General features: G+C 43.3%; 1 protein-coding gene across 1 annotated transcript; it reads right to left on the bottom strand.

Moving 5' to 3' along the window:
• Positions 1-1,938: 1,938 nt before the first annotated feature.
• On the bottom strand, positions 1,939-16,399 carry RBSN (rabenosyn, RAB effector). Its single transcript, XM_056856794.1, has 11 exons — positions 16,211-16,399; positions 13,005-13,145; positions 11,246-11,346; positions 10,293-10,338; positions 10,042-10,203; positions 9,221-9,462; positions 8,406-8,476; positions 7,149-7,235; positions 6,541-6,643; positions 4,414-4,518; positions 1,939-3,178 (listed from the first exon to the last, which is right to left on the bottom strand). The coding sequence occupies exons 1-11, from the start codon at positions 16,371-16,373 to the stop codon at positions 2,012-2,014; spliced, it is 2,388 nt and encodes a 795-aa protein (XP_056712772.1). The 5' UTR covers positions 16,374-16,399; the 3' UTR covers positions 1,939-2,011.
• Positions 16,400-23,113: the final 6,714 nt, after the last annotated feature.

Raw genomic sequence — 23,113 nt, 5'->3', positions numbered from 1 at the left:
ATCAGTTTCCCCAGGACGGCTGAAGCGGATTAAAATAAGCTGCTTTTGAGGATGCAGCAAGTTAGTTGAGCCAGTTTCCGCCCCATGTTTTTCTTTTAAGACAGCCTAAAGTCCCATTGGAAATAGATGAAGACGTAATACATAACATTTAGTAGGTACGCTGCTGCCTTAGTACTTGAACATATTACCCAACCGCTTGTAACACAACTTATCTAGAAACTTTTTTCTGGGATTCTTGTAGCCCAGTTACAAGTTTGGATCACCAACTTTACAAGTAACTAACCAAACTGTTGCTCTTGTATACTGTTGCTCTTGGCTGAGGCCTGTCGTTCTCTGTGTAGCACTTAGAGCAATATTTTCCAAATTTGAGTGAAAAGCCCTAGATTTGTGCAGCAAAAGTGGCTAGTGTTCTTGGGGCCTTCATTCCACCCCCCACCCCCAAAAGAAGCAGAAGTCCCGCTTTCTCTTCAAGTGGCGACATTTAAAAAGACCAAATTCATACAGTACATGTGAAAACCGACAAACGTTCCAATAGCTCCTTTGCAATTATTTTGACCCCCCCCCCAAAAAAAAAATTCCAGTTCATGTTTGGAGGATTAAAAAAAAATCTAGAAGACAGGCATTCGCAGCTTTGCAGGCAGGGAAACAAGCGGCACAATCTGCTGCCACTGCTTCACAGTCTCTGTATATTAAAGCAGGGCTTGCACAGGCCCATCACAGAAATGAATGGAAGCTGCAGAGCCATTTGTACATGCCTGAGCTTCCTAACCTGGGGCACTCTTGAAGCGCATGTTACGGTCACTTTCACTCTAGATTTATAAAGGAGCAAAGAAGCTGGAAACATTCCTTGCTTTTCCTTATATTTTAATATTAAGGAGTTGAGCTTTGCCGCAGGTTACTAAAGGTCAGCTACAACTTTTTTTACGGTCGTTTATGACTAGATCAACTATAGACCACAATTGCTCCCATTTGGATTGGCCATTAGTAGTAGACCTCATTACATGCTTCCCCTACCATAACTGCCCAAAACTACCATATTCAAGACCACGTGGCAAGCGAAAATCAGTTCAGCTATCATGGCACTTCTACCATTTCCCCCTCCAGAAATCCTGGGTACTGTAGTTCCAGGAGGCAATTATTTAAAAAAAATGCTCAGCATCCTCATGATATGTTCTTGGAATAAGCCATTATAATAAAACCAGTTTAAGCTTGTAATGTAGAAGAGACTTGTGGGGGTGGGAAACAGATTGTGGAGGAAGAAATAGTTCGTAATTCCAAGACAGGGTTCAAGGGTTGATTCCTAAAACAAAGATACTATGTCTATTACATCACAAATACCCACATCTAGCTTAAAATCCCTTTATATTATTTTTGTTGTATTGCACAGTCAGATCATTGGCCTTTTAATTCAACAGGTCGCTGGGTCTCAGGAACCTGCATTGTAACACTGGTTCTTAGCACATGCGGCAGTAGAACACATTTGCTAAAAAGATACCATCTAGCTCTGTCAGACATGCTCGACACAGAATTTACAAGATGATCTGGTCCCTTGGCTAATAACAAAACTGGCTCCGAAGGCCAGCCTGTAATACTGCAATAGCAACCATACACTGAGGGAAGGACGGGCAGGCTGCTTCCCTCGCTTCAAGTGTTTGAAAGTTATCCATTTCCCTATTAGCCCTCTGCCGATCACCATCAGAAATAAAAGAGATGCTAAGGAGCACATAACCATGCTCTTACAAAGTCTGCTTGTGATACAAACGGGTTGTGGGAAATTTAAAATATTTTAAAATGTAAAACAGTTCTTAGGTTACCACAGTGTTCTAAGTAGTGTGGAGAATGTTTGCAAAGTCTAAATAATAAAGTGAAAATGCCCAACACCAAAGTGCAGAAGATTAGATGCAACCCCCAGAATTCCCTCTTGCATCTGTTACTTGTTTTAATCCCATCTGCCTGGCCTCGGGGACCAATTAGGGACTGTCCAGGTGTGCGCGTAGATGTAGCCACTGATTCAGCAGCTGGATTTCTCCTTCTGTTTTGCTAATGTGCGCTTCAGTTCTTTTAAATTCTCGGTCAGCACTTCTACCTCATCCATCCGTCCACTGTGTTTGGCATCAAAAATGTAAGCTTTGATATTGTCTATCTGCTGGAGAAGTAATTCCTCCTCTATGATGTCTTCACTCAACACTTCATTATTATGATCATCATTGTCATCAACTTCAAAAGGATTTGTGGAGGGAGAGGACGACTTAAATGGATTCCCAGATTCCTTACCTACAGCCATGTGAAGTGAATTTCCCAGACCCTCTTCGAAGGGGTTTGGAGTACTGACAGCCACTCCGTTTGCTTGCTGACAGTCCTCCTCTTCGTCAAATGGATTATATTCTTTTAAGCCACTATTTGAGGATTTTGTGGGCAAGGAAGCCACAGGGGAAGAGTCTTTAGCAAACGGGTTATTGGGTTTCTCCCTTAAAGTGCCAATATCTACCTCCTCTTCAAAGGGGTTTAGTGCAACAGTCTTATTTTGCTCAGTTGCTCTGCTGTGTTCTTGGGCTTCTGAAGGCTGGCCAGAGAAGGCTGGGCTCTCAACAGATGGCAGCTGGTCACTTCTACTTGGAGAAGATGCTTTACAGCCTGGGTTACTTGGGCTCACAGTAGTCTCTAGATCCAAAGCATGTGCTATTTGGTTTAGGCTATCTGGTGCTATCTCTAACTTATTGTGCTTCATTTCTCTGAAGTCCAGGGAGCGTGTCCTTGAGTGCTGAGACATTTTCTTTTTATGCTCCCTCTCCCATTCCTCTTCGCAAAGGATCTGCAGTTGTTCCCTCTGCATCTCCTCCACCTCAGCCTGCCTTTTGGAGAGCTCGATGGCTTTTTCGGTTTGTTGTTGATCATACTCGTCCTGTAGCTGCCGCAGGTTCTCCTGCAACATCCGGACTTCATCGAGACGATTTGCTGCCTTTGCTTGCTTAATGAAGGACGTGATGTTATCAATCTGTTGAAGAAGCGGGTCTACACATTCCTGCTGGCGAGATATGCTGGCAGTGGGTAACCAACCTTCAGCTTTCTTCACTGCAACCCTTTTTGGCTGGGAAATCTCTCCATTGGATGCTGCCAAGGATCTGGAAACAAAATCGACGTGCCTCTCTTCCAGTCTTCTCTGTGAGTCAAATGCTGCCTAGCAGAAAATATTCAAAGAACAGCTCTGGAAGTTCTGGCTTTATGCAATTAATGATACCAAAGAACAGGTTTTTTCCCCTTAAGCCACATTACTGATGGTATTGCAAGTATTTGAAAACCCCTTCACAGTATTTACATTTTCCAATAATACTCAAACACCTGGTTTTTTTGTATTTAAAGAATATTCTAACAAGTTTGGTTGATGGTTTGAAAATTAATGACAGCAGCCAGAAGCAGCCAATGCAGTTTGGGAAACCCAGGCTCAAGGTGTCCCACCACGAGGGGCAGTGCCTGCCCTCCTTGCCTGCTACCAGTCCACAAGGAGGTGGAAAGATTGCTCCTATCCCCCTCTGCCCTGCAGGGAGGAAAGAAGCTGCCTCTCATCCCGCTGGCCACAAGGAGGCAAAAAGCTGCCGCCTGCCCTCTATCCCCTGGTGGATGGGCAAGGTGGGGAGCAGTAGCACCCTCCCACCTCCCTTGCCAGGATGCCCCTCCGTCCCTCCTTGTCCTTGCCACCCGCCGACACCTCTCCACCATGTTCTGGCTAATGCCTTAAAAATAAATTCATTCATTCACCTCTCCACCACAGGCACCCTATCACAGAGGGCTGCCTGGTGCCCCTGACAGCAGCATCTGGGGGCCCACCTTTTCATGACAGCTTTGCAGTGTGTGGGAGCTGCTGCAGGTCATGTGCACCTTGGTAACCAGGTCAAGTGTCCAGGCTGTGCGGGAGGAATTTATGGGAGGTAGCTTCAGCCCACACCAGTGTTGCCTCAGTGTTCAGGAGGGTGACAATGGAATTGGGAGGAGCTGTAATACTGACAACATAGGCTCCTCCCATATGGCCTGGAGCTTACTTTACCTGAGGAACGCCAGAAGGAGCTGTTCTGCAGCCGCTCCCAAGCCACATGAGGAAAAGGCCTGAAGTGCATTGTGGGGAAGTACATCACACTGGCTTGATCCTAAGTGCCCTTTCCACTCATGGAAGGACAATTTTTGTGGATCTTACTGTGACCCTCATGGACCCACTGTGACCCTCATGAGGTTTGTGGGGATCTACTGACCCACAATTGTAGGGCGAAGGGAGCTGGGAAAGTCACTGTCTACACCTCTCTGTTTGCACTCTATGCGTTCCCAGACAGTGATGTTTCTTGCCTTCACAGAAACACCAGTCATTCAAAAAGGCATTACTGGTTTTTTTAACCAATATGCAGATATAACTGGAGTATTCACCTGTCTTTCCATCTGTAGTTTTCTGTCCATCTCTTGTTTCTTTTTCTCTTTTAATTCTTGATATTGGTCTTCGGTTGGTAAGGACATCAGACCAAGCAATTTTTCCTGACGAAAAAAAATTCAAATTATTACTTACCAGATCTAAAATTCACCCGAAACTAAAAGCTGCACTAAAGAGACCTATACATAAAGAATGTACACATGAAGCTGCCTTATACTGAATCAGACCCTCGGTCCATCGAAGTCAGTATGGTCTACTCAGACCAGCAGTGGTTCTCCAGGGTCTCAGGCAAGAGGTCTTTCACATCACCTACTTGCCTAGTTCCTTTAACTGGAGATGCCAGGGATTGAACCTGGGACCTTCTGCATGCCAAGCAGATGCTCTGCCACTGAGCCATGGCCCTTCCCCATAGGATAAGCTCTATACATAAAGAGAACTATATCTATTATACAGATGATGTGTGTGTGTGTTAAGTGCTGTCAAGTTGCTTGGCAACCCTATGAATCAATGTCCTCCAAAATGTCCGATCGGTAACAGCCTTGCTCAGGTCTTGCAGACTGAGGGCTGTGGATGATACCCAGCTCTATTTTATTTTTTTTCCTTTAATTTTTTTGGCCATCAAGTCACAGCTGACTTATGGCGACCCTGTGGGGGTTTTAAGGCAAGAGACGTTCAGAGGTGATTTGCCATTGCCTGCCTCCACATCACGACCCTGATATTACTTGGTGACCTAGTAATATTTGGATATCCCATCCAAATACTGACCAGGGCCGACCCTGTTTAGCTTCCAAGATCTGACAAAATTGGGCTAGCCTGGGCTATCCAAGTCAGGTATTGTGACACCCAGCTCTATATATTCTTATCCAAATCTCCTGGTGATATGGTAGAGGTCCCGAATCACTGCCTGGCTGCTGTGATAAATTGGCTAAGAGCGAACAAATTGAAACTAAAAAAGCAGAGGTAATGCTGGTAGGGAAGGTGGAGATCTTGAACACTCCCTACTTTTCATGGAGTTCAGCAGACCCCTGCTGACTCAGTTAAGAGCCTTGGTGTTACATTGGGCCCAACTTTATTACTGGAGAAGCAAGTTAATGCAGTTGCGAAAAAGGCTTTCTTCCAACTCAGCCTAGCCCGAAAGATCACCCCTTACCTTGGTATGGCTTATCTGGCCACTTGGATCCACACCACAGTAACATCGAAACTAGACTACTGCAATGCACTGAACGATCATGCTGTGTTTTTGCTCAAAATCAATTCAGAAACTCCAACTGGTGCAGGATGCCACAGCTCAGCTATTATCGGGAGCGAGATGGAGCACACGTATTACTCCCATCCTGCAGGCACTCCAATGGCTGCCCATCAGTTTACCAGGCTCAATTTAAGGTATTAGCTATCACATAAAAACCCTTCATGGCCTTGGGCCCTCATATCTGTGAGACAGCCTCTCCCCCTGTGCTCTGCCACGACAGCTCTGCTCATCAGAGCAAGGTCTTCTGCAGGTGTCAAACGGCAAATGGGCAAAATCAACCATTGCACATACATGTGCCTTCACAACATTCATCAGAGGGGGACCTATCCTGTAGAGTTTCACAGAGTGCAATCCTATCCCCCATGCTTTTCAATCTCTATGTAAAGCACTTAGGACAAATCTTTCATAGCTTTCGGGTTGGATGTTATCAATATGAGGATGATACCCTGCTTTATATATTCGTATCCAAATCCCCTGGTGATATGGTAGAGTATAACTAAACCAGTGAATAACTGTCTGGCTGCACACCATATTAACCAGTTTGCAAAACGAACTTTTGGAAAATTAAACTTCTGTGTCCTTTACCCACAACTCCTAATACTAAGATACAATGCAAAAGCCTTCATCAGTCTTGTAAATAACTGATGTAAATAGTTACCTGTTACGACTAAGAATCGCTTACAAGCAACCAAGTGTTTGTAAACTGGAAGATCAATATTACAAATATTTCACAAAAAGCTTAGACTCAGGATGCCAACCATTAAAATATCCTGCAAAATGTCTCTCAGCATAGGTTACTAGGTCACCTTCTAATTAAGTTTCTAAACAAAGTGTAACATATGCCTGAGAGCAGCTCATTCCTCAGAAAATAACCTACCTGCACAAAAAGTGTTGCTGAATATCGGATCATTCTCTGAAGCTGTAATGTTCTGGGGTGAGGCTGTGACTCTTCATTCAAGCCCAGAGTTAGAATTTTCTTGCTAAATCAAACATGTAAATGTGTCAGCAGTTCCAGCAACCACCAGCCACAACCAAAATACAAAGCACAATGCACATTAAATTCAGACCTGAGTAAGTCTTCCTAGTTACAAATAATGCTAAAATGTTGGGGGTGATTATAAGAGACAGTACAGTGTGCCTATTTGGCTTGTGGTAGGCACATGACAATATTTTATTAGCCTTTCTAAGCTTGCTACTTCTCTCAAGTCACAGGACTGTACATATGCAAAATCAACAAGGAAACTAAAGTTTTATATTGGATTTTATTTTCTACGGCAGCAGCATCAACTCAATTTAGCTTCTTTGGGTACAACCTTTGAACCAGATAGTTCCCAAATAAGGCCACACAGCCCCAATACAAGCGCGTCCGTACTAAGGCCATAATTACCATTTATTGATTTAAATCAATGGACTTCAGCATGCTTAGACTGTGCCCTAAAAACACCAATAAATACAGAATCCCATCCTGACAGTTGTCTCTCTTACCTTAAAGCATCTATTAGCTCATACATTTTTTGCACCTCCATCCTCAGATCATTAGCATTTTCAAGACTGTAGGTTGTCTCCCCAGAACTGGAAGAAAACAGGATTGTTACAGTCCTCAAGAATGGCACCCTCATTCATACAGCAGGGTTTTTTTGTATGAAGTGCTCTGCAGTCTTTATCTAAATTATATCTTGCCAAACTGCAAACCCACAGAGGTCGCTCAACAGAAGAAATTTGTGGAATTAGCAAGCACATCCTTAAACTACACTGCTAAATACATGTTAGTGCAAATTCTTGTCTTGAGTTTTCCTTAAGCCTTTAGCACCACAGTAAGCCAATCTAGAGTTTTTATTTATTTACATTATTTATTGTCTGCCTTTCTCACAGGGCTCAAGGTGAATCACACAGTCAGTACAATCAGCAAAATGGGACATTTAGTAAACAATGCACTAGGACATTCAGTAAACAATGCACTAGACCAAGGCCCATCAAGTCCAGAAGTCTGTTCACACAGTGGCCAACCAGGTGCCTCTAGGAAGCCACAAACAAGACGAGTGCAGCAGCACCATCCTGCCTGTGTTCCACCGCACAGAGAATAGGTATACAGCATGACTAGTATCCATTCTAACTAACAGCCATGAATACCCCTCTCCTCCATGAATATGTCCACTCCCCTCTTAAAGCCCTCTAAGCTGGCAGCCATCACCACATCCTGGGGCAGGGAGTTCCACAATTTAACTATGCATTGTGTGAAAAAATACTTCCTTTTATCTGTTTTGAATCTCTCACCCTTCAGCTTTAGCAGATGACCCCGTGTTCTAGTATTATGGGAGAGGGAGACAAGGACAGAACTACTTCCATCTACTGAAAAGCTCCAATGGATCCAGGCCTTTGTATTACTTTTGGATGTAATCAAGACTACATAAAGCTATTTTACATTATCATTTGGTGTGCTGTGTAAAGAAGCCATTATACTGAAAGACCTGGGGTCTACTGGTACCAGACCAGAATTACTGGACACTTGAATATTCTCTAATATTATACTAGTTCTCACTGGCTAAGAACACATCACACAGAACCTGCAGAGACTTCTCAAACCCCAAAAAATAGTGTGTGAAGAGAACCATGTCAAAACGATTAATATGCAATATCTGACTTTAGCAAAATATCTGTAGATATTTTTTTCTCCTTACATGCATATTAAATACATTTTTGTATAATATTAATTTAAAAGAAAATGCAGCTGAAGAAACTTACTTCAATGATTCTGCCATCTTTATATATTCCGGGGCCTTCTGATCAACTTTTTCCATGTAAAGTCGGAGTTTCTTGTTTAATCAATAAAATCCATTGGTTAGATAAAGTTCTTAAACAGCACCCAAAGGACATATACAGAATCATTTAATGAGCTTTCTATTTTTCCTGCTGTACACATTAAGATTTTGTAATAGCTGCTAGACTGACTACCCAGAAGATCAGTTTAACCCAGGTGACCAGGACTTACAGCAAGGCCCAAGGTAACAAATTACAGATTTAAAAAACCTTTCAAGTTCAAGCACATCTATCAAAGTAGCCATGTCAATAACTGGCTTTGCTTCTGAGAGCTGCAAAATGAAGGCTTACTGTAAATCGGTAAGCAACTTGAAGGCTTTCCTCCACCTTTTTGAGCGTACTTGGACCATCATTTGATTATGAGTTTCGTCCTCTGACAGCCTGGACCATATATGAATCCAGGACCAAACAAGACGAAGAGTTTCCGTTCCAAATTCTCCGTATTTCGTTTTCAGCCAACCAACTCAACTTCAAATTCCATTGGAAAAATACCAGCTTAAAAGGATACCAACTTCAAAATTAAATGCCCTTTCCCTTCTCACTGGTTATCTCATCAGTGTCTTGTTTGTATACTATAAGACCCAGGAAAGGCTTATTTTATTTTTATCTTAAACCCCAAACACAGCATTAGGCTCTACTGAAATGATTGTTAAAAAAAACTCTGCAACTTCTCCCAAGTTCCTTTTTATTTCCACGCACTTCCCCACCTCCCTCCTCCAGTTTAACAAATGCCATCTCACCTCATACAGTTTCACAATGTCTGGGGTGTACTCCCTCTCATCAATCTGCTGCTCCCTTTTGAGCAGAGTATCTTTGCAGTGCCTGCAGCACCGGATTCGATCGTCATCCTTTTCATCCAGGACTGAGCTCACACTGCTCACGCTACTAATGCTGCCGCGGCGAGAGCCGTGAACACTGTTGGGTGAACAGTTTGGGCTTGTATGAGAGGCCAAGGCCTCCTTGCTGGCAGTGGTGAGCTTATCTGGAAGGAAACACCAATATTTCATAAGGAACAGAAGGCAACATCCAGTTAATAAAACACTGGCCTTGAAACAAAGTCCCAAGACGCAGGTCAATTCCAGTTACACATCCTAAAACGGGAATAGTAAAGCCTAATTTACAAGGTTGTTAGGAAGAATTAAATCACAAATTTTCGTGGATATTGGGAGGCAGGAGTTTTTTTTGGGGGGGGGGAGCTGTCAAGTTACAGCTAACTTATGGTATCCCCGTAGGTTATTCAAGGCAAGAGATGTTCAGAGGTGGTTTGCCATTGCCCGCCTCCAAGTCATGCCCCTGGTATTCCTTGGAAGTCTCCCATCCAAATACTTGCCAAGGTCAAGGCTGAGTGTGTGTGATTGGCCCAGGGTCACCCAGCAAGTCTACATAGGAGAATGGGGATTGGAACCTGGGTTTCCCAGATCCTAGTCCAACACTTTCACCACTACACTGGCTCCCAGGTCTATTAATCACAGGATTACAAATATATTTGAGGGGGATCAAATAAAAATTGGAAAAATCAGAAAATGAATCCAAATTACTTACACCAGACCACTGTACTTACTCGCAAAGGGAAGGCTGACAAGTTCCATGCACTTCTTGCACATGATAGACCCACAAAGGCGGCAGTGATGACGTCGGTTCCTAATGGAGAACTTAGTACCACAGTCTGGACAGAATGGCACATCTTGATCATTGACCCAAGGCACGACAGACTTCTCTATTGCTGCAATAGGATGAGAAAAGCCCATTGAATAGAACCACTGAAGTCCAAGCTGGAAACTATCAGCAGTTGTCAAGAACGCTTGCACCTACCTCTTATCTTTGCTGAATCGGTGCTGGTTCTGTCGAAGGAAGTCAGCTGGCAAAGGAGAAGGACCACAGAAGAGTTCAGTCAAGTGCACTTTTCTATTGAGGCAAAATTGCAACTGCAGACCACTTAAAAATAACAGGTGACCAGCTTATTAAAGAAAAGGGAAAATCTCTGCCTATTATTCCTTTTAAAACATCTTGGACTTTATAAAACCACTCTTGTACATAACTCTGTTACGTCAGTACTGGCCAAACATGTTAAGAGCTACCACAGTAACGCCCATAAAAATACAGACAGTGGAAAAAAAGGAAAGAAAAATTAAGCAGACGGAACAGAAAGCTCTGAGACAATAGTATCTTTTAAGTAGGGAAAGCCTATGAATAGCAAACAGAGCCAAAGGAAGATAAAAGGAAGATCAATCGATTCTAAAACTTCAAACCTCAAAACTAAAGTGTGAGCAAAGTTTGCAAGGGAATACGTAAGAGTCCTTCACAGTCTAATCAGCTCTGAATGTGCAGTCTTTGGTGCAAGAGGCGGAGGTCGCTTCATGTTAACCGATGATGCTGCCAACGGGAAATACCACTAAGTTTTCATCAGATACCCCTTTACAGATCTTGGAGCAACATAATTCTTAATCACAATTCAACACAATTCTTATCTTCTTTCTCATCTCCAGATTCCGTATGGAAGAGAATACCTAAATTCACTAATGTTCAGTGGTTCTCCCCCCCCCCCCCAACACAACACACACACTTTGTCCTTGACAGGAAAGTTTTAAGGGAGATAATACTGGCTACTCTGTCTTGAGCTCCACTCAGATGACAAGCTGCTGTTAAATTATAATCTGATTTATAGAGTAGCAGTACAAATCAAAAGCAATATCGGCAGTATATATGAACAGTTCAAAGATGATTTCTAAGCATTTTTACAGGAAAAAATAAAACAGCCCATTTACCTTCTCTAACCTGATTATTAATTTATTGACTTCCACAACATAGTGATCAATTCTGGCTGCTCTGTGCTTCTTGAAGTCAGAGAGATGGCTCCTTGCAGCACCTGATTTAAAAAAAAAAAACCAATCAAGAAGCTATACAGGTTCACTCACCTTGACATCCTCAGTTAACTGTTATTTGACTGTATTCTTTTGTTTTTAATTTCTTTATGTACTCACAATAACAAAATAACAAAAACAAAGCAGCATTAACATAACACATAACAAACATTATTTTGGCCATTACCAGATGTGCCTTACAGATTGTGTCTACCATCTCTAAAAACATTTGACTGTGTTCTTGTCTCTCTAGCTCTCCATTGCTGCTCAGGCATTAAATCCAGCATTAAACAACAGCATCTTAAGATTTTTTTTTAGTGCTGTTTCTTGTATCTTGATGTAGCATTTATTGATACACAATGTATTTGCTTCCACCAAGAAAATGATATTATGCGAGACAACAGCAGTGAAACTTACTGGTTCCTCAAGGTCTCTCTCTCACTTTATCAGACAAAAATCATTTTAATAAGTGAGATACTCCCAAGTGCTGTAAACTCATAACTTGTATGTTCTTACTTAAATTGGAAACAAAGCAAACTGGAGATGTCCGGGGGAAAGACTGGTATAGAAATATTTTTAACTAATTAAAAGAAATAATTTTTAAAATACAGTCAACCATAAGCTATAAAAACCTGTTTAGCCTCCAGCGTACAAGACACACAAAATTCAGAAAGGATTCCCAAAACCAAACACTGAACAGGCACGAGGTCACCTTTGCATATTAACCCAACAAAGTAATAAAATTACACATTCCAACTACTCTGTTTTTCAGAAATTGACGAGAGGAAATAACAAGTTTTCTACAGTGTAATAAAATACTGTTCCCCAGGTGTATGGCCATGATTCAAAAAGCCTTCTCTGGAGGCACATTTTTTCTTGTTCGCCTTTAAGCTATGTTAAAGACTACTTCTGGAGTTCTCCCAGCCTTCAGGAACATCATGGTAGGTAATGAAAACTGTGACTTTCTGAACTAGATGTCCTACTGCACACACAGATCTTGCCACACTGGACAACTCTAACCAAGGTGTCATGGTGCAGTAGTAATACAACCAGCCTGTTATCCTTTAGCTATGGTTAATTTTCCTGGCAGATTCCACTCTTCACATGGTTCATGCATACCATTTTAAGTTTGCTAGAGAATGCAAACCTGCATAGCACACAGTGCATTTTGAAAAACAAAGAGTGAACACACGAAGCTGCCTTACACTGAATCAGAGTCCATCAAAGTCAGTATTGTCTACTCAGACTGGCAGTGGCTCTCCAGGGTCTCAGGCAGAGGTCTGTCACATCATCCACTACCTGGTCTTTTCAACTGGAGATGCCGGGGATTGAACCTGGGACCATCTGCATGCCAAGCAGATGCTCTATTACTGAGCCATAGCCCTTCCCAATGAGACAATTTTAGTGCACTATAAACTGAGGCCACAATACACCACAAAGCTAAGCAAGCAAGCTTAAAAACAAAGCTAGAAAAGCAAGTGTCTAATGGAATCTAATTATCTATACATTTGTACTGGATTGTTGCCCTAGAATTTAATACATTTCATCCAGTTGAATTGCTAGTTGATCCTTGATCATTTTACATTATGGACGGACCCTACTGGAGCTCAGAGCACTTTCCTGTAAAAGTTTTCTATTATGTCCACCATTCTTAGTTATTTACCTAATTCCTGGGGTTCCCACATGTATGGGTCCACTCCACCATAGCTGTAAGATTCATACCGCTCCTGAGGAACCCCATCACTTCGGTCATCTTCTCGTTTCAAAAGCTTATTCTTCGCCTTTTTAGCTTTTTGGACCAGATCTGAAAGATGGTCAAATGGTAGACAGGTCGATGGGCTTAGAAGGATGCAAAGAATGCTTTGGATAGCGCTAGTAATTGTACTGTAAGAGATCTTATCATTTCTCAAACCTCATGCTATTTGTCTCTGAGTCCCTGACGATTCTCCTTCCACCCCTGCAGAATCCTGGGGCAGTTTTCCCACCTACTCTTAGGAATGTTGTGAGCATTAATCATGTTTGCCAAAAGCCCCAGAGCTATGTAAATGCTTCCCATAAGAACACGGTCCTGATAAAATACTCCTACTTGGCTCAACCTGGTAGGAATACAAATGTGCCAGTTAACCAATCAGTCCAATTATTAGAAGCTCACAGGAATATTTTGTTCCCATAGACAAAGGCTTAATTTGGAAAGCAATTTGTGAAACAGAACACTGGACAAAGCAGAAGACAAGAGCAGCTTAAAGGTAAAGCAATGACGCATTTAACAGCCTTCGGAGAGATGGGAAACAACTTGTTACAAGTGAAGGAAATTAACACCTCAACATAACCACTTGCCTTTTGCAATTCACTGTGGGTGCTAGAAAGAAGTGCCTCACAAGTAGCTAGTGAGCACCAATTTTTGTATTTCCATAGCATAAACTATTCTTGAGCTCTTGTTACTAATTTGTATATTCAATTATTTAAATTCTATGGCCACTAAGGGTTGTTTCCGTGCCATATCGTATCCCTTTGAGAGTACTCGAAAGCAAACAAACCTTGTTTATCAGCAGAACAGTCCAGACATGTAGCCTCTCCTGCCTCCTACCTCTTCCAATAAGAGATCTCCAGATACAGGAAAGCATTCACCCTTGCTAGATGCCAAGCTCTTCCCTCGGCAGTTTTAAATGGGAGATATAGAAAGGTTCCTTTGGAGGACAGAGTATGTCCCTGTTCTTTAAGGGAAATTGAAACAACGGAGCACATTCTACTGCGCTGTCCACTATACCAAGAGGTTCATTCTAAGTTTATCTCCCCCTGGCTAAGTCGGCATGCCAGCCATTCAGGTCCGCAGTATACTAAAATGTTGCTTATAGATGAAAATCCACAGGTTACAGTAGGAATGGCAAAGTTTTGTGCAGCGGCCTGTAGAATCTGTCAGACGCTGCTGAAAACATCAGTATGCCAATAATTTTAAAGGGTAGTATATATAGTTTGCAAATTACTTTATTATTTGTATAAACCTGTGGGGAGAATGTAAAACTAAGGGTTTCAACGGTAAATTGTGAAGAGCTGTGCTGGCCTATGACTGTTTTAATAAAGACTGATTGATTGATCCTCACAAAAATAGGTGGCAGCACCTTGTTTGTGTGTGTCAGTCAAAATCACCAAGGCAGACAGTAGGACTCCTGAGCATGAAACAGCTTTATTGTGTATGGGTTCAACACAAAAGAAGAGCCAAGTGTGGTATAGTGGTTTAGAGTGTCAGACTAGTATCTGGAAGACCCAGGTTCAAATCTCCACTTGTGCCATCAAAGCTCACTAGCAGAGTTGTTGTGAGGATAAAACTGGAGGAAAGGAGAATGATGTAAACCACTTTGGTTCCCCACCAGGGAGAAAAGCGGGGTATAAATGAATTAAATAAGTATGTATTAACATCTTATATGTGGCATTTTAGGCCCCACTTTGGAAAGCAGCCTTGTCTAGTTAAACAGTCTCAAGTAGCAAAGGGTTCAGAGGGCTAAGGCATATAACAGACCATGGTTTGGATCCAAGGGTACTTTTCCATGAATGACAGCAAGGAAAGACTCTACCATTAGCGGAATGGAGCCTTTGAATCTAACCCGAGGCTTGAGATGAAAAAACTACGTCAGAGCAGTAGAAAATAAATGTAATGGCTTTCCAAAATTATACATAAAAGCAAAATTGTGGAAGTACAATACAAATTGAAGATATAAGTTGCATTTAAAATTGGGGGGGAGAGGGGGGATGGAAGAAATCACAAGACTATTTTATAGTAGTTTAAGCAAGATATTGAGGTTCTATCTTGTATTATTTGAAACTCAGAAAAATCTTTTACAGAAATTACCAAACCTGGCACTCCAATGGACCAAATTCAGCACATTTCCCATTGCTAACTATTTTGAGCCAGTTTTTGGCTTAGCCAGAGAGTCCCTCCATAGCCAGGGCCAAACTTGGAGGAGTTTACAGGCATATCAGACTCTGACTTTAGATAGTTTTCTGAAGAAAAGAATACAGGAAAAGTGGCAAAGGAAGGACTGTGAGAGAGAATAAACACAGACTTCTTTGTGTGTGTGATCCACTGTTAAATTTTAAATTGCATGGTTCTCTAGTCCTGGTAGGAGAATTCAAGCTTCCAAGTTCCACAGAACTCTTCAACAGGCATATTTTATGTAAAAGTCAAACGTTTCAGTCACCGCACCTGTAGTAAAATTGTTCCTTTTTAACAACTGTGAAAAAAGGTTCTGTTAAAATCCTTTATCAACATGACCCCTATATCAACAGAAGTAACCCCAATAAAAGAAATAGTTTTGTCCATTCCATTTTCAGAATCTGTGGCACAGAAACAGAAAACACATGGATCAAAAAAAGGCAATCTACAGTCTTTGGTTGCATATTGCATACTTAATTTTGTTGGGCTAAATCAATTTATAAAAGCTACATCCCATAAATGCCATAGTCCAATCCAATTATTTCAATACAGGAAAAATTCTGTATTGAATTCTGTGAAGAATTCTGTTAAATTTATGGAGGGCGCATGACAAAAATCAGCAGCCCTATGTTCATAAGTGTATTTAGTATACTGAACTGCAGATTTGTGCCAAGAAGTCATTCACTATTATCTATGACCAACCATCTACTCTGTCCAACTGATAATTATTGGCCTTTCCATTCTACCTGACGTTCCGCATAACTCAAAAGTTTACATACATCTACAGTCATCAAGACAAACTGGTTCAGTAAGAGATATAATCTGGTATTAGCAAACCAGCAAAAACTAATAAACAACAATAGCCTCAAGACTTAACACATCAAACATTTAGAGTAATACAAGACAGAAGAAGTCAGAGCAGTTGTGGTGTTTCTTACTTCTGAGTTGTCCTTTGACATCTTTGTCTTCACTAGAATGCTCTTCTTCATAATGAGACTGAAGCTGATAAAATGACTGCAGATCCTTCAGACACAAGGGACACAGGAAGCCCTCTCTCACTTCCCCCGGGTCATCAAATGGAGGGGTGTAGCTTGCTGCCATGACGGTCCAGGGACTCAAAAGCCAGACAGACTCGGAGTCTCAGCAGTGGTGAAGCAATGATATGCCATTCAACGACATGACTAAAGGGCTAACAGAAGGGAAATGGCATTTACTCTTGTAACTGGTGCAAAGCATTGCCCTGAAACAGATCCAGAAAACAGTTTTTAAACAGAATGAAATACTAACTTTTTCTGATCTTTTTCTAATTCTTTAACTCCCCCTACCCCCGTGGGCCTAACAAACCAAGCTGTTGCTACAGAATTAACTAGGGAGAAAAAAACTGCATTGAGAACCTTCTGTGATACCTTTTAGTACATCTCTTCTGCCTTGTCTGACTATTACGCTTTGGTCCTTCACTACACCTCTGCATATATTATCAAATTTAGAGAGCCAGTGAAAAGTAGTGGTTGGAATAGGATCCGGGAGACTCGGGTTTGAATCTTCACTCTGGCACACTCACGCACACTCAGTCTAATCTACTTCAGAGGGTTGTTGTGAGGATAAAATGGTGGAGGAGCAGAGAATGAAGTTAGATCCCATCATGGAGAAAGGAAGGGTACAAATTAAGTTAGTAAATAAATACATTTAAAACGTGTATATCTTGCCATCTTCAAAGTAGCATACTGGTATTAACAATCCAGCAAAAACTAATAAACAACAATAAATAAAAATAACTAAATAAATACTAAAAGTGTTAACAGTAAATTAGAAACAGGTGCAATTTAAAAAACCCTGACAGTTCAGTTAACCAAGCCAGGCGCCATCAGAGGGGAATTGAATTTAGTTCTGTTTTGAGATTGTTAAATTGTATGGTATTATAATTTCTGTAACTATGATGCATTTTATATTATGCTAACCGCCCTAAGCCCCAGCTTGCCAGGGAGGGTGGGATACAAATAAAATTTATTATCATCACCATCTACAAAAGGTATGAGACAATAGAGCAGTCTTTAGCTTAAAATCCAGTAAGAATGAGACCTCAGCTTACCGCTTATCATGTAATTTAGAAGCCTCCTTAAAATCCTGTGTGTGTGTAAAGTGCCGTCAAGTGATACCTCGTAGTCAGTATAATCTACTCTGATCCCTAGCATCTCTCCAGGGTCTCAGGGAAGACATCTAAGGAGCAATCCTATACAGAAGTAAGTCCCACTGCATTGAGTGGCGTGTATTCCTATGAAACAGTTTCCAGGAGTGAAGCCTAATAATAGTGCAATATTATGCCATTACTCCTGTCTCAATCTGTTAAAATAATGGACTTAGATTGGACTAACTGCATAGGATTGCACTGTTGGTCAGTCATTCTAAAACAAGAAGGTAAAAAATGGTACAAGAATGTTACCATCCTTAGATTAAAAGAGAAAGATAAGCACAATTAAGGACTCAATTAATGAAGAGCAACATGTATAACTCAAAAGATGCCCGAGATAAGGACAGTATTCCATCGTGCCTAGTTAAACATTTAGCTCTTCAGAACGATTCCAACTAGGCCACTGAAGGCTATAGCTAGACAAACAATGTAGTTAAACTGGGGAAAAGGGTAGGGAAACCAGAAAGCAACTAGCAAATAAGCACCTGTTTGCCACACAGGATCCCAGCACAAATATTCTCCACTGTTATCTATAAATGTATTCCTACTTAGCAAACTTGGGTTGTATTTGTGTTCTCCCCTGCCACCCTTATACACACACTTTTCTTTAGATGGTTCAACTGATTTGTATTAATATTCATGCTCTTTCACAAACCAGTTCACAAGGCGGCAGTCTGCTGATACCTTTATCCCTCATTTTCTCCAGTTATTCTATGACATGCTACATACCCTTTTAGTAATATTGTATGCAGCAAAAATTTGCCAATCTGCAGCTGTTCAAGAGTTACATTTGCCCAAACCCCATGGTGGTGGCCAATGGCATCAGAGCCAGATTAAGACATGCTGAGCCCTAAACTACATCAAACTCAAGAAGCCCCATAACATTACCACAAATAGTAACTGTGTGTGTGTATTTAGAGGCCTTTCATGATCTGAGGCCCTAAATTGTAGTGTCAGGATCAGGCGTCTGTCCCTAGCATCCCTTAAGCAAACTCATCCAGGCAAATAGCTCTGAAGCAGTAATACTTTATTAGAAGCAAAAAGACAGATTAAAGGACTGACTGCCTACAGGCAGGTGAGGCTGGTAATGGCGAAACATAAGCAGGTTACATGTTTAAAAGCACTACAGGCTGTGAAGGTAAACATGGCTAAGCAACGCCGAGATAAGCGATTCCCAGGAAGGAAGACTAAACATTAGAGCACAGCTGTGGAAAACAGGACGAGTGAAACTGTACACAGAGTTTACAGGCATGAGAACCAAGGATTTGACGTGTAGCCAGAAACTGGCCTACTCATGTCAAGAGCCTTTACTCCTGCTAACAGCAAATGCTTGACATTCTGCTCCCCCTAAGGCCCCCCCTCCCTCCCAGCAATCGGGCGGTTTCTAGGGGTAAGCATCGTGAAATTGGTGAACCAGACGGGGGGCAGTTACATGGCGTTCAGCCACCCACTCATCATGATTAGGACCCAAGTGCTTCCAGCGAACCAGATAGTAGAGCACCTTACTGCAGATCTGGGAATCTAGGACCTTGGAAACTTCGAAGTGTTCCTCCCCCCACCCACCAACACCGGGAGCTTGGGGGCAGGACCGGGGTGCCATTCTGGTGCGGGCACGTATTTCTTTAGCAAACTGACATGAAACACTGGATGGATGCTCCTCAGGGACTTTGGAAAGCGGAGTTCCACTGTGACTTCATTAATGAGCCGTGAGACTGGGAAAGGCCCCACATACTTCTCACTGAGTTTCTTACACGGGCGTAGGGAGCGGAGGTTTTTTGTGGACAGATATACCTGGTACCCCACCTTGATGTTCCACCCCGGAGAACGGTGTTTGTCCACTTGTGCTTTGTATTTGCGCTTGGCCCGCTTTATATTCTTTTGCAACCAGGGCCAAGTGTTTTGTACTACGTTCACCCAGTCGGCCACCTCAGTGTCAGCCCCCTCCCCCGAAAGATCCACATTACCGAAGGGTCCGAAGTCTTTACCATATATCACCTGGAACGGGCTGAAACCTGTGGACTGATGGGAGGCATTATTATAGGCATATTCTGCAAAAGGCAAAAGATCCACCCAATCATCCTGGTGGTAATTTACATAGCAACGCAAATAACATTCTAGCACTGAATTGACATTCTAGCACTGAATAGTTCGGTCTGACCTTCGGTCTGGGGGTGGTAGGTACTGGATAACCCCTGTTCCACCCCTACCAATTTAAGGAAAGCTTTCCAAAATTTTGCCACAAACTGTGGGCCCCGATCCGGGACCACCTTGCACGGGAAGGAGTGATAGTTGAAGACATATGACACAAACAATCGAGCTAATTTTTGTGCTGTGGGAAGTCCCGTGCAAGGGACTAAATGCACTTGTTTAGAAAAAAGGTCTGTGACCACCCATAGTTCTGTTTCCCCCCGGCTGGGAGGAAGATCCGTGACGAAATCCAGGGGCAATAACTTTCCAGGAAGTCGGTGTTTCCAAAGGCTTCAAAAGTCCGGATGGCTTCCCCACCACCCTTTTGGCTGTAGCGCAAGTGGGGCAACTGTGAATAAAAGAATCTAAGTCCGTTCTCATCCCTGGCCACCAGAATTGCCTGCGCAAAAGATGCAGGGTTTTAACAAAACCAAAATGCCCCGCCACCTTGGAACCATGGCCCCGATCCATCACCTCCCTCAGAAGAGAAACAGGAACATACAGTTTATTTTCTTTAAACCAGAACTCCCCCAGCTGAGTCATTTTGTCGGGTAGACTATTTGCAGCTCCCTCTGCCTGGCAGGCTTGAGTCAAGGCAGTTTTGAATGAGTCCGGCAGACCTTCCAAGGGAGGGGACTCTCATGCTTGGGAGCGAGTAAGAACGGCCAGGCTAGGTAAATTTAATTGTGCACAAAGGTTTAACTGGCACAAATGATTTCCAAGAACAAATGGCACCCCATTCATGGAATGCTTTTTCTAGAGTCATTCATTTGGCCTCATCCTTACTGCCTTTTAGGCACAAACTAAAGACTGTTTATCATTTTGATAGATGACTGAACTCTTGTGGTGGTGGTGGGGGATATTGCTGCTGCTACTGTTGTTACTAATTGTAATATTATTTGGACCTTTTTATTGTTTTATTGTTCTTTATTCATTAGTTCTTACAATTCTGTTAATAACTGTACGTAACCTTGAAGCAAGTAAAACATAAGTATTTATATGTGAGCCGGTTTGGTATAGTGGTTAGAGTGTTGTACTAGGATCTGAGAGATCCAGGTTTGAATCCCTGCTCTGGGGGGATCTTGGGCCAGTCACACACTCTCAGCCTAACCTACCTCACAGGGTTGTTGTCAGAATAAAATGAACAAGAAGACAACAATGTAAGCCAATTAGGATCCCCATTGGGGAGAAAAGTCGGGTATAAGTGAATACATAATAAATTCATAAGCAAAGAGTATGAAGGACCAAACAAAACACAGTAGAGTCAGAAAAAAGAGAGCAAAGAAGAGAGATGCACTAAAGAGAATCATAGAAGATGGCCCCTCAATGCACTACTTTTCCCATTCTAGTTAATTTAGGATACTGTAGAAATTGAATATCTTGCACAATCCATAGGCATTAACATTATGTTCTTCAGTTTTGCGACTTTTTTCTAATTGATCAGTTTCCCCACACACACAAACACACCATGTAATGCTTACTCCTTCCCCCACCCTCTGTCCATTGCTTGCTCCCCCACCCCTTTCTTCCCCCAAATACAAAACTCCAGAAGAAAAGGGCAGGATGGAGATGCAGGACAGGCCTCACATCAATGTGTGAGCCAGGAAAGAAGCAGCAAAGGCCCTCATGCCGTACAAAAACATGGCTTAGGCATCGGCAAAATAGTCAGCAGGTTGCCTCTTGCAATTCAGGCCGGGCTCCTGGACTGTCAACAACCGGCAGAAACCTGACTGATGTCATTTGAAATGTGTCAGGACTGCAGTACAAACTTTTGAATCTCTGCGCATTACACAGTTGTTAAATCACAGTGGGTAGCCGTGTTAGTCTGTCTGCAGTAGTAGAAAAGGGCAAGAGCCCAGGAGCACCTTAAAGACTAACAAAAATATTTTCTGGTAGGGTATGAGCTTCGTGGCTCACGAAAGCTCATACCCTACCAGAAAATATTTTTGTTAAGTCTTTAAGGTGCTCCTGGACTCTTGCCCTTTTCTACAGTTGTTAAAGGCACTAAGCTTTCAAAAAAACGAAAACGGGGGAGAACCTGCAACAGACCGAGTCGAGCCAGCGGTCCCTCGAGGTCAGTACAATCCACTCCGATCCCTAGCATCTCTCCAGGGACTCAGGGAAGGCATCTTCCCCTGTCACCCAGGGCCTGATCTCCCTTTAAACTGGAAATGCCAGAGATTCAACCTGGCACCTTCCCTACATGTCAAGCAGGCGCCCTGAACCAGGACGACACCCGAAACCCCCCAAAATCTGACACAAGGGGGGGAAAGAGGCATCAGGTGGGAGATTGCTGCTCCGAAAGAAGGAACCCACAGTCCTTAGGGAGCAACACACCCTGACAAGCAGAGGTTTTAGAAAAGGGCCAGAGCCCAGGAGCACCTTAAAGACTCACAAAAATATTTCCTGGCAGGGTAGGAGCTTTCGTGAGCAGGGTAGGAGCTCACGAAAGCTCCTACCCTGCCAGGAAATATTTTTGTGAGTCTTTAAGGTGCTCCTGGGCTCTGGCCCTTTTCTACTACTGCAGACAGACTAACCCGGCGACCCACTGGGAATTAAGCAGAGGCTGGTGAGATCCCAGCTGCGGTTGCTCTGGCCTTCCTGCCCAAGAGGCGCCTTCGTGCTCAGCCCCCCCCCCCGGCTTCCCCTGACAGCCCAAAAGACGCCCGCAGACAAAGGCTGCCGGCTGCAGGCGAGGGTCTGCAAAGCCCTCAGGCCCAGGGACTGCAGGCAGGCAGGCGCCACCCGGGGAGGCCGCGGTCCGTCCACACGAGCGCTGGGTGGGAGCGGGGCACGCGCCGTCCCCTCGCGCCGCCGAGAGGGGTCGCGTCTCACCTCCACCTCCAGGCGGCGGCCCCGTCCGAAAGGCCCGGCTCGGCCCCGCCCCAACCTGACCGCGGGGTGGTGCGGGGGGGGGGGAGCGCTCCTCAGGAGCAGCCGCCTCCGGCCGAGCGCCGAACCGCCGATGGGAAGGAGCGGCTCTCATCCGGGCCGGCGAGCGAAGGGCGGGGCCGCCAGCCGAGCACCGAGCAATCGATGGTTGGGCAGAGGGGAGGAAGCGCGCCTGGGGCGCAGGCAGGGGAGGGCTGCCCTGTGCGGATGTACAATTCGTTTCTGGGTCGCTGTATTTCTAACCTTCAAAGAGGCAAACAGCTGTTAATTCATGGGTCCCTTTTGTTGTTTCACGAAAGTAGGTGTCCTCCCCCCCCCAAAAAAAACCCCAGACTTTAGCAGTTAATTCACAGTGGGTAGCCGTGTTAGTCTGTTTGCAGTAGTAGTGGGGTAAGTAGACTGCAGTGGAGTCTTTATTCTTAGTCCCTTAGTTATGAGGTTGAGTCTTCTGCATTTGGTGAGACTTTAGCAGTGTAAACCTATGCCAAATTACCCTAATGTAGTGTAAAAAAACAAACAAACCAGTGGGTTATAGATCAGATCAGGCCTGAACTGACCCTAGAAGCTAAAATGA

Source organism: Euleptes europaea, chromosome 1, assembly GCF_029931775.1.
Source record: "Euleptes europaea isolate rEulEur1 chromosome 1, rEulEur1.hap1, whole genome shotgun sequence".
NCBI lineage: Eukaryota > Metazoa > Chordata > Lepidosauria > Squamata > Sphaerodactylidae > Euleptes > Euleptes europaea.
This window is presented reverse-complemented; position numbering and strand designations above follow the sequence as displayed.